The 12,651-nt window shown below is 40.6% G+C and overlaps 1 protein-coding gene across 5 annotated transcripts in view; it reads left to right on the forward strand.

The window, feature by feature from the left end:
- LOC148651113 (protein MTSS 1-like) overlaps window positions 1-12,568 on the forward strand; it is a 72,280-nt gene extending 59,712 nt beyond the window's left edge. Inside the window, exons 10-15 of one of the 5 annotated variants that reach the window (XM_088601006.1) lie at window positions 2,161-2,371; window positions 4,772-4,894; window positions 5,602-5,805; window positions 7,189-7,356; window positions 7,813-7,972; window positions 8,789-12,568. In XM_088601006.1, the coding sequence (XP_088457132.1) occupies window positions 2,161-2,371; window positions 4,772-4,894; window positions 5,602-5,805; window positions 7,189-7,356; window positions 7,813-7,972; window positions 8,789-9,462 (1,540 nt within the window). In that variant the 3' untranslated portion in view covers window positions 9,463-12,568. The remainder of the gene's footprint in view (window positions 1-2,160; window positions 2,372-4,771; window positions 4,895-5,601; window positions 5,806-7,188; window positions 7,357-7,812; window positions 7,973-8,788) is intronic. The other 4 variants (XM_088601007.1, XM_088601008.1, XM_088601010.1 and 1 more) reach the window with 4 other exon arrangements.
- The last annotated feature ends 83 nt before the right edge of the window (window positions 12,569-12,651 follow it).

Genomic DNA, 12,651 nt, shown 5'->3' on the forward strand with positions numbered 1-12,651 from the left:
AATGATCCAATGTTGTCCTAAATGACTGATGGTGATAAATAGAATCCACCTGTGTGTAATCAAGTCTCTGTATAAATGCACCTGCTCTGTGATAGTCTCAAGGTTCTGTTGAAAGCGCAGAGAGCATCATGAAGACCAAGGAACACACCAGGCAGGTCCGTAATACTGTTGTGGAGAAGTTTAAAGCCGGATTTGGATACAAAAAGATTTCCCAAGCTTCAAACATCCCAAGGAGCACTGTGCAAGCGATCATCTTGAAATGGAAGGAGTATCAGACCACTGCAAATCTACCAAGACCTGGCCGTCCCTCTAAACTTTCAGCTCAGACAAGGAGAAGACTGATCAGAGATGCAGCCAAGAGGCCCATGATCACTCTGGATGAACTGCAGAGAACTACAGCTGAGGTGGGAGAGTCTGTCCATAGGACAACAATCAGTCTTACACTGCACAAATCTGGCCTTTATGGAAGAGTGGCAAGAAGAAAGCCATTTCTCAAAGATATCCATAAAAAGTCTCGTCTAAAGTTTGCCACAAGCCACCTGGGAGACACCCCAAACATGTGGAAGAAGGTGCTCTGGTCAGATGAAACCAAAATCGAACTTTTTGGCCACAATGCAAAACGATATGTTTGGCGTAAAAGCAACACAGCTCATCACCCTCAACACACCATCCCCACTGTCAAACATGGTGGTGGCAGCATCATGGTTTGGGCCTGCTTTTCTTCAGCAGGGACAGGGAAGATGGTTAAAATTGAGGGGAAGATGGATGCAGCCAAATACAGGACCATTCTGGATGAAAACCTGTTGGAGTCTGCAAAAGACCTGAAACTGGGACAGAGATTTATCTTCCAAAAAGACAATGATCCCAAACATACAGCAAAATCTACAAAGGAATGGTTCACAAATAAACGTATCCAGGTGTTTGAATGGCCAAGTCAAAGTCCAGACCTGAATCCAATCGAGAATCTGTGGAAAGAGCTGAAAACTGCTGTTCACAAACGCTCTCCATCCAACCTCACTGAGCTCGAGCTGTTTTGCAAGGAAGAATGGGCAAGAATTTCAGTCTCTCGATGTGCAAAACTGATAGAGACATACCCCAAGCGACTTGCAGCTGTAATCGCAGCAAAAGGTGGCTCTACAAAGTATTAACGCAAGGGGGCCGAATAATTTTGCACGCCCCACTTTTCATTTTTTTATTAGTTAAAAAAGTTTCAAAAATCCAATAGATTTCGTTCCACTTCACAATTGTGTCCCACTTGTTGGTGATTCTTCACATAAAATAAAAAATTTATATCTTTATGTTTGAAGCCTGAAATGTGGCAAAAGGTTGAAAAGTTCAAGGGGGCCGAATACTTTCGCAAGGCACTGTATGTAATATAAAGTAGCTGCAAGTGTGACGCACAAGGCTGTGTCAGACATTTTTCAATAAGGTGGAGGAAAGAAGCTTTGAAAGCATTTTTAAATTGTCGCTGAGCGCTAACCTGTTGTTTTTGAATTATACAGTTAACTTCTGCAATCACCACTGAGTGCACTAGCTCTGTTTCCTATATTACTACTGTAAATTGTTATCTGGCAGATATTTATTTTAATGGCTACTGGTGAAGCAGTTTTTGTTTTCTTTAGGTTTTAATTTTATCACTCTCCTCAATGAAGCACTAAGCACAGTGCAGACTATGTGAGCTTTCACACAAAGTCAAAATCGTCACTTTGTGACAAAACAATGGAAAACAGTGTAACATTTCAGTTGGGGGAAAAAAATGTCATGTAAGGAGTTTTAACTTTCGAGAAGCTTTAGTTCAGAAAACAGGAAGGGTGAAGCCATTCTCCTTCCTTACCAGGGCATGGACAGGTATAATATGAAAAGTCATGAGGACCAGTATTGTTGGATATTTAAACTTAAAAATGAACAGATCTTTAAATAATTTGGAATATACTCTATTGATACAGGTTACCAAAGGGATATTGCAGTACGTTGTAATCATTATTTATTGCCTGTTGTTATTGTTTCATTTTTAAGTGGACTGCTTACATTGCCTGCTGCACTTGATTTTTTTGTGGAGTGTTAATTGTTCCTGGTCTTTCCTCCTACCTCACCCTCACCCCTGTCCTCACTCGTCCCCCCCTTCCCCTCTGCCTGCCCCCCTTCCCTTGTCTCTGGCAGCAGTCTGAACAGCGTTAACAGTAGCGACTCCAGGTCGAGCGGGTCGCACTCTCACTCACCCACTTCACACTATCGCTACCGCAGCTCCACACTCCCCCAGCAGGCCCCCGTCCGGCTCTCCAGCGTGTCGTCCCACGACTCGGGCTTCATCTCTCAGGACGCCTTCCAGTCCAAATCGCCCTCCCCCATGCCCCCAGAGAACATCCCGCAGGTAAGGACATGGCTGCACCCAGGGGAGGTCGAGGGGCAAGGGTACGGCCTAACACTGGCAGACCTACTGTACAGTCATACATGTAGTGCAGATCAAGCATCACATGAAAGATCTATACAAATAAACCGCTAAGGATGTCAAAAGCAGGTCATATATGTTTAAAGCTCTCTAAATATTTGAGTATGAGTACGTCATATTTAAATACATTTTAATTAAAAAGCAGAGGCTACAGCAAGTATATGTATGGTATACATTTTTACTACTGTTTTTTATGACCCAAGTCTTTTGATAGAGGTTTTGTGTAAAGTAATTCCTGTGACTTGTTAATGAAGAAGAATTTTAGTCCTATTCTTCACTGAAATCACTTATATACTGAAGAACTCATAACTGCAACAAATTCTCAAAGTTGTATACGGAGTACTACAGTTTTTTTTGTAGTGGATGCACTGACATTTTATTGAACATTCATGACATAGTTGAATTTGTAAAGATAATTAAATATTTGTAATCAACAGCTGATAGTTGACTATCAGGATTTCTACTGTGAAATAAACAGACGAGTAGTATAGACTAGAAATTATGCAGGCTGCATATGTGTGACAAGCTTTGTCTTGTGGGAGTTGGTTCCATTTTTCTTGTAGAGCCTGGGCAAACATCTGTCCTTTTACTGGTCTCTGAGCCCTAGATGTCACATTTCATCCCACAGATGTTTAACAGGAATCACATCTGATGAAAAGGATGTGCACAGTATTAATGTCAAATGTTAAGTACCGAGAAAGCCATTGCTATGTGGGCAATAGGGATGTTCATTGTCCTGCTGCAGTGTTGTCACATCAGGATGAACCCACAAGGAGGGCAGAAAGTGAGGTCTCAGGACTTGATTATTATAGCGTCTTTCAGTGAAGTTAATAACTACAATTGGAATTTTGTTAACAGACACTCTATAGGATAAATCACTTCATCACCAGTGCCCTATGAGCTCTCTGACAAGATTTAGTTTTACACAAAATTCAGTCAAGTGCATCACAGTCAGTTGGAAATAATCAGTTAATTCACAATAATGCAGTAAACATTAAATAAATATCCAAAGTCTGTAGACGTAACAATGATATGTTTCTTTGGGTTTGAATTATGTATTTTTGATAGAAGCCTGCTTTGGTTTTTAGATTTTTAAAATTTTAAAAAGATAGAACTGTTTACTTTCTGTTTACAACAAAGTATGTCATTTTAAATACTGTACTCAGGTGACATTAGCTTTATGTTAAGGCTCCGTCCTAAGTTACCCTTCCATGTCCAAATGCAGTGTTTTTATCATAGTAGGTGGCACACATCTCTACATTTAGTAAATGACCTAGAAAAGATGTTCTCGGGAAGAGAATAAGCTCTATAGAGAAAGTGGAAGTATTGAAGAGTATAGAGTTAAACTGTTCTGTTTAACACAGGAACCAGTCATCTTTGCAAAGGAAAATGACAATTTGAATATACAGTAATGCAGGAATGTTAATGGAAGAGTTAACTTCTTCTTCTTGATGGTACAATTACTGTTTAGTATAAGTTTTCAGATAGTTTTTGTATTTCTTAGTACTCAGTAAGGATAGAACTATAAATTGCTGTTATTTGATGGGCCAGAGAAAAGACTTGAGATATAATTGATCAGTGTTTATGAGTCGTCAGGATGCTTCAGAACAATTGATTGTTTTTATTTATGTTCAATTTTACTTTTCCTTAAGGAGCAAACAGCCTTAATTCAGACTTAAGTTTAATGAGCCTGTACAAGTAAATGTTTGCATGTATTTAATTTGTGGCAATGCCAGTGTCCAGGGTGGTGTCAGAGGTTCAGATTGGTGTTAATATTTGGCATAGCTATTCATTTTGCATTTAGAATTCACAAAACAAACAGAAAAATAATACTAACATCCAAGATATATCTTAATGTACTCCTTGGGCAGCATTTTTAACACTTGTAACAATCACCATTAACCGAACACCCCTGAATGTCTTTTTTGTTTTGAGTATAGTCCTATTAGTAAAAAGGTATAACTCTGGGTCTGTGTTTGAAACCAGGCTTTGCAGCTTTCTTTTGAACATCAGGATTGGATTTGACTTGAAATGGGCTTTTAGGTTGTTTCGGCTTTTTGTCCGTTACCTAATCTCTAACCTCTTGCTACTTTGTGCTCTTTTCTCCTGCCGTGTTGTTTATGTGAAAACTCTCCCTTTTGTTATTTCAACTTCCTGCTTAATATGTACTCCGTAAACCAATCTGCCCTTTCTCTGCTTTTGTGCTGATGCTCTCTTTGCTGTCTCCTCTCCCTCTCTGTGCGTTCTGTGCACCCACCCCTAACTCGCTGCGCGTTGCCCTTCTCGCTTGCCCTGTGGGGTTTGTGTACGCGTGCGCTGCAGACCTCCTCCAGCTCGGCCTCCTCCGACGCCTCTGAGACCTGCCAGTCCATGAGCGAGTGCAGCTCTCCAACCTCCGTCAGCTCCGGCTCCACGATGGGCGGGGCCTGGGCTTCGGCCGAAAAGGTGAACTTCCCACCCTGGCGGGTATCAGCCAGCGCTCTCCGCCATTTTCCAGTCTGGAACATTCCGTCTCGGCGAGGCGCCATCTGGCCTTCTTTGCTTTGCAGCTATTTTACGCCTTTCTCAGTTTTCCGCATTGAACTTCGCTCCAAGCGTCAGATTAACTCGCTGAAATAGGTTATGCTGCGTGCAGTGTTCTATGTGAACCCATCCCTTGTGGGGAAACAGTTACATCTGTTGTGGACACTTGTCTTGTGTATTTCTGTTTTTTGTTTTAAAACGTCTCATTAGAGCTCATCAGCGCTTTCGGAAACTCAAAACCACACATGGTGACACTGTGTTACAACTCACACCTCCACCAGGGCCTAGATCACAGCATTATTACAATGTTTTGTAAAGACAGTCCAGTCAGTAATGCTCATGCTGTACAACAAACAAGTGGTTTAGTTTTTGGTTCCCATCATACCACGGCCTACATACTCATGGTTCTTTAGAATTTGGCTTTAATTAAGAAGTTCAACATTTGGGTTGTTTGTTAGAAACACTTTTTAAAATCATTTTACTTATGTTGTGAATTTGTTTTTGAGTTGCTTCCCTTAGTTTATTGTAACTTTGATTTGGAATCCTCTCATTGCCATCCTGTGGTTGTGTTTATTTTAATTTCCTCATTGTTGTGTGTTCTGTTGTTTTTGTCCTCCACATCTGTGTAGTTGTCAGAGGGGTACGATCACTACAGCCTGTGCACTGATCCACCCTTCCTGGCTGCCACTGGCTCTGCTGGCCAGTTCCCCTTTCTCCCCCCGTCCTCTTCCCGGTCTGGGACACGGCCAGGCTGGGCCCTGCTCCCTGATTACCCCCATTATTGCACTCTGGGCCCCGGCATGCTCCTTTCATCCAAGATCCCCAGCTGGAAGGTTTGTTCATTGATTCTTCATCTCTTTTTTTTGGACTATCATCTGCTTCAAGCTTCCCTTTCCACTGTTTTTTTTTATTGATCCACCATGAGCTTTCCACTCTTTTTAAACATTTTTTTAAAGGCCATTTACTCTATGGCCTTCCTCTTATATCAGTCCTTCCACTTAATTTCATGTTTCACATCCTATTTGACCTATTTTTTTTTACCAAAACGATTTGCCATTTTGACTAATCTGCTGTTCAATTTTTTTTCTGAATAATAATTGTGGGAAAATAATGGTGGGAACACATACAAGTGAGGAACTGTTGTTTGGTTCTCTCATGGAGTTAATATATCATTGTCTTCCCTCACATTTTGAAAAGCTGTAATATATTTGTAACTGGAAACTAGAAATCAAGTGGGAACAACAGGACTGCACAGAACATGTTGAAGTAGAAAAAGTAAAGCAAAACAAAATTATTTCTAATGGGTTTAAGGGTCTAATGGGTTACTGTGGAACACACTGATCAGACAGGGTTATAGAGCAGGAAATTTAAATTACTTGAGGGGTAGCAAGAACATTAAGTGGGAAGTGTTCACATTTTATTATAGTGGCTTGCACAAAACACTAACCTTACTCACCCTTTTCTTGACTTTCCATATGCGATCTCTGTTTCTGTCTTCCAGGCTCACTGCAAAGCTGCAATTAAGAAGATATGTTTGACAATATTTTCACTAATTATAATTAAACAGGAGCTGACCTGACCTCCATTACATGTTGAATATTTACTGCTGTTTTCTCTATTTCATTTCTGGGGGATTGCCAGTTATTCCGAATGTTTTCTAAAGTATCAGAAAAGCCTTTTCTGCACCCAGATCTATTACAAACATTTATTGTTTCTGTTCTGTATCAGAAGTAGAAACAATTGAAATATAGGCAAATGTATTGCAAGTTCTGCCTCTGTATTACCATTTACTCAGTGTATGTAAGCAAACAAGAAGAATTATAATTCAGAAGCTTAATCAGCACTCTGACCTAGTTTTCATCAGTGTATTGTACCATAATCATTGTTTTCAGTTATATAGCTAATAAAGTGACATTTCTAAGCAAAAAAGACCTGGCAAACAAATAGAGGTTTTTAATCTCGCTCTTGATGGTGGTGGATTTTGGTGTTCATAGTTGTAGCATTTTAGAAGTTTGTTTAATAATCTAAAATGGAGCTGAAATTGATGCAAACGCACGCAAGATGGTGGTGATTTCTTCAGATCACAATCTAAAAAAACTAATTGATTTCAGGTCTCTTTACTCTGTAAATTAAGTCCATATTTAACAACAGATAAAAATGTGGTTTGTGGATGCTTATTTGATGATTCTTATTTTTACCTGTGGTCCACTATGCAGGACTGGGCGAAACCAGGGCCCTATGATCAGCCCATGGTGAACACCTTACAGAGACGCAAAGAGAAACGCGAAGCAGCTGATGCTGGTGCCCCAGCTGCACACACAGGTGGGCAGACAACTCCTGTGGATGATTCCCAGAGACCCAGGAGTATGGCTGTGTCTACCAAGGTGAGCACAATACCAAAATTAAAGAGAAAACCTGTAGCCCAATACTGAAATACCTAACTGGCAAATTCCTACATGTTGGTGGATTCCACTGGGGAATTGTAGCTCAAGGAAGTTCTAATATCTTTTACTATTTCCCACTTTCTGATGTGTGGTAGAAAGCTGACGCTTTTATATTAAAGAGCACAGAATCATAGGATCTATACCTCAGTCCATTTTCTAAGTGCTTTATCCAGTACAGGGTCAATCCTGACAAGCAAAGAGCACAAGGCAGAATACAGCCTGGACCAGTCCAATCGCAGGACACAAACAACTATACACATGCTGGATCTGTACATCATCTTCGTCTGTTCACCTGCACCATTGACAATGACAATGACTTTTGGTTGGCCTCATCATTTCAACCAACCAAAACCTGTTCAGCTCTGGGAGTGTGCCAGCATGTTTGTGTGTCAACAGGGCGAGGAGATGGAGGCTCATGAGGAACTGGCTCTGGTTCTGACCCGTGGGCTTCAGTTGGATACCCAGCGCTCGAGCCGGGACTCCCTGCAGTGCTCCAGTGGCTATAGCACCCAGACCACCACACCCTGCTGCTCTGAGGACACTATCCCTTCACAAGGTACAGGCATGACTTGCGCTCCCTGTCACATCTGCTTTAAAAGGTCAACATGGATATGCCATTATCACTTATTCAATGATCCAAACATCCATTTTCTAACAGCTTCATCCAGTTCAGGGATGCAGGGAAGCCAGAGCCTGTCTTGGCAAACAATGGGTACAAGGCAGAATACATCCTGGGACACCAGTCCATCACAGGGCAAACACAGACACAAATATCCACACACTCACACCAGAGCCAGTTGGCCACCAGCATGTCTTTGGACTGTGGGAGGAGACTGGAGCACCCAGAGGAAATGCACGCAAACACATGCGAGAACATACAAACTCTACACAGATAGCTCCCCAGGTCCAGAATTAAACCCAGGGCCCCAGCACTGTGAGGCAGCAACGCTAACCACTGCACCACCAAGCCAACCCATGACCTTTAAATGATTTTAAAAAATATTGACACTTAATCTTCAGGTGCTTTCTAGTAATGTTCCCTATTTTACCCAAATAATGTTGCTTTACGTCTGAGATCTTTATTTTCTAGATGATTTACAAATGGTCCAATCTCTAACAGTATTAGATCCTTTCTCAGTGAAATTACTTGTTGTATTTTATACATATAAATAGGAAAAGTACTCTAAAGATGCTTCTTTTTTTTCTATATTGAAATCCTTCCTCTCACTCGCCACTAAAGTGCAATTGGTGTGCAAATGTTTTTAACAGATGGTAACCACTACCCAGATCAACTGTAAATATTAGAAAAACAGCCAGATCACAGCTGAAAGTCCTATTTCATCTTTCTTTCACCTTTTTTTCCTCGCTTCAGTGTCAGATTATGACTACTTCTCAGTCAGTGAGGACCAGGAGGTAGAGCAGCAGGATTTCGACAAGTCCTCCACCATCCCGCGCAACAGCGACATTAGCCAGTCCTACCGCAAGATGTTCCAGGCCAAGCGGCCCGCCTCCACTGCTGGCATCCCCTCCAACGCAGGACCCGTCATGGTCACCCCAGGAGTGGCCACCATCCGCCGGACCCCCTCTACTAAGCCCTCAGTGCGCCGCGCCGCAGTAGGCGCCGGCCCCATCCCCATCAAGACTCCCGTGATTCCAGTGAAGACGCCCACCGTGCCCGACGTGCCAGGGGGATTTCCCAGCAGCCTTGGGGTTAGCAGTGGGGAGGGCATAGAGCAAGTGACCACCCCAGAGTCCCCCATGGCACCAGTGGCGGAGGGCGAGCCGGGGGGAGGCGTGGCGGTTTTGTCCTGGAGTGGCAAGGCATCCATTAACCCCCCCGTCCCTCCCCCACAGCCCAGCAGTGGCGTCGAGTTCAACAGCGGCATCAAGCAGGCCACGCCAGGGGAAGAGACCCTGTCTGAAGACAGCGCCCAGGACACAGGCTTGCCCGAAGTTCAGGGTGACAACATGCTCCTTGCCATCCGGCGTGGAGTCAAACTGAAAAAGACGACGACCAACGACCGCTCCGCGCCCCGCATTGCGTAAATGAACATTCCTCGCACCACCGATTGAATATTATACTGCTTTCCAACAGGGCCAGCTGAGGCTGTGTCCATTCCAGTAATCATCTGAAAAAAATATGTTTTTTGAAGAGTAGGTGTTGCAGATTGGGGGGAAGGGAAGGCAAGATACTGAATATTTTAGAAATGATAAAAACAGGCATCCATTTTTGTTCTTTTAATTTTGTATATAAGTTTTTTTCAATCATTTCTGTTGATCCCTTCTTCTCTTGCTCCTTTTCCTGATGTACCTGAAGGTGCCAAATTCTTCTTGAAAGTGTTGAAATGACTGAGTTTAATTTAATTTCAACAGATGGAGCTTTCTGTGAATTTTTACAGTATATTGTAAAAGATCTGAGACTACAGCCTACATGGCGGGGTGTGAACTATGATTTTTTTAATGATTGTACTTGAGTAGTAAGCAATCTTTTTTAAAGTTTTAGAAGGGTACTCTTTTTGAGAAGTGATGCAAGTAGCCAGCTAACAGTAAGCAATACTCTGCAGGTGAAACCTGGCTTTGATGCTGTATATTTTGAAAAATGTGTCATGGCAAAACAGGATGCTGTTAAGAAAATAAAAATTTGAAATTATGACAGACCTGGAAGGAAAGACATTAGCCAATGGCTTGTCTGTAAACAGTTTCCTTTTCTGTTTTAAATCTGATGCCAGATTATGGCATTTATTTTTTGTAGCCTATACAGAGTTTTGTGTTACGTTTGTTGGTTTTCTCTTCACTCTGTACACTAAACAATGGATCATATTGCATGCGGCCTTAATTCCGTAAGCTGAGGATAATGTATGATCAGGCTGAATATCATATCACATCCCTTTATTCTTCTGAGGAAATCGTATACTTTCTAGAAACGAAAGCATTTTGAAATGATACACAAATATATATATAGAAGTAATGATAAAAATATTTTTTGGTATTTTGTAAGACCCAGGTTTGGTATAATTTCGGCATAAGCACTGAAATCACTGTTGGAAGGATCAGTAGCCGTGAAACTCATCAATTCATGTCAAATTGTAAATATAACTAGAAATGGAAATCCAGGGGCTTTATTTATTGTTTTTACATTTATTTTTGTATTCTTCTAAACTGAAACATATTGGCTCATAAATTTGCCTTAAATTAGTTTTAATGCTAGATATATACTATTTGTACAGTATTGTTGAGGTATATCACAGGTGACAGAAAAGCATACCCAGACCCTGTGATTCTCTCTTCACTTCTTGTATTTATCAGTATAAACCCCTTTTCCCTGTGACTGCACAGTTTGGGTTAGGTTAGAAGACCTGATGTGGCTCACTTTCACATTCTAAAGGTAAGTGTGAAATCCAGAATCATAATTCATTAATATTACAGTTGTTTTCTGAGTTATTTTCTATGCTTCTTTAGTTGAAGCATAGACATTTGCAAAGCAGCCCAGCTATGCTATTTAACCTTCATTTTCCAAATATTTAACATTTCTGACAAACATAGAACTAAAACATGCCACTCAACATTGTTCATCACTCACCCTTGTAAGCTCAGAGCGGCTAACTTTAGCCTCTGGTTGATAATAGACTGATAAACCAATAACAGGTCATTATTTAAGACCGTAACATGTTCTATTGTAATAGTGCTTTCTTGGCCCATTTCAAAACACACCTAAAGTATTGTTTTCTGTGCAGAGCGTTTCAATAGTATTCTAATACTTTCAGACAAAAGCTTGACCTGACACCTGAAATGTTTAATAGAGCCCTACGATGTTTAAGGATCTGGGTGATGCTTTTGCAATGGTCAAAATATTCCACAGAATTATTCTTTGAAATCACCTTGAGTGAAATGTGCTTCTCAATAATTTGTTTCCTTAATGCACTGGACCACATCACTGAAGCAGTGCTGTGGAGTCTGACATAAAAGAACCACTTGCCCTAAAACAGGAAAGCTCAGAAGAACCAGGTTACTTCCATCATGTGCTATGTTCGGCATTATGAGGGTACTAGCGTCTCATTGTGAAGCTGTTTACTAGGATCTTAGTGTAAGCCACTGGTCAACAAAAGATGAAAGCAGTGTTACTGAAGCAGTCTGCAGAGTTCTCGAAACAATGTGCGAAGATGCTCCCTTTGAGTAGATGTTAACTGGGAAGATCACGTGAACATTTTTTTGTTCAAAGCAAAGTTCAGAGAAAGTACAAAGCATTTCAGATAGTGCAGTTTATTTGCAGCTAAATGTCAATTCTCTAAGATAAATTCTTTAGTCTCTTGAGAAACTGCACATCACTTACTGATGCCTTCCCAAGATTTGATATCCACTATTGAACTTGAACAGGTGTTTATCGTCATGGAAATCAGCTGGACTGTGTTCAAAGCGAGTAAATGTGCGTGAAGAAATATTCATTGCACTCTTCATGTGATATCATTTTTTTTTCAGTTCTTATCCAGTTTTGAACCTGCCCTTGGTTTGAAAGGCAATTTAAGGAAACAGAAGTCTATTGTAATTTCTATAAAGACCTGCTTCCGAAAGAGAATTCTGAAGTAGTCTAAGTAGCTGATGCATTGTGCATATGATGCTAAAACTATAAGTGGTTACTGTCTCATATTACAGAAATGTTTTGATATTGTCAGTGTAGAAACCTTTAGTTGTATAATTGCTGTAATTTTAAGTACAGCTGTTAATGTTTAGGTATGTAACTTTGAGCATATCACAATATAAACATTTTTAAAAATTGCCAAAATTTCTGTGTGAATGTGTAAGCTGATTAAAATATAAAAAGTAGTTTAAAAGGTTTGTGTTTTTGCATATTGTAAAAGCAGACTGTCACACTTTAATAGACTGTTTCTAATGGCTTAGATGCTAGTTCATGAGAGTTGACCTCTCCCCTGTGCCATCTTGAGTTCTCAACAGGCTGTAAATTTGGTCAGTTCCTGTAATTTGTTTCCCTTTTCTGTGTAATGATTGCTTCAGCTTATGTTAAAGAGAAATGATAAAAAAAGTATTTGTCTTAACCTGCTGTTTGGAACAAAAAAAGGTTTTAATACTTCTGTTCATGTTGATTTGAATTAGAATAATTATAAATAAATTTTTTGTTTCTGTATCGTTTTAGAAACCCTTTTTTGTGGATTTGTATTGGTACATGATGTCAAAAGGGTAATATTTTTCTCAAGTCACAAATAAAATCACAACTTTTGA

This window comes from Lepisosteus platostomus, chromosome 12, assembly GCF_059453375.1.
Source record: "Lepisosteus platostomus isolate fLepPlt1 chromosome 12, fLepPlt1.hap1, whole genome shotgun sequence".
In the NCBI taxonomy this organism is placed as follows: Eukaryota; Metazoa; Chordata; class Actinopteri; order Semionotiformes; family Lepisosteidae; genus Lepisosteus; species Lepisosteus platostomus.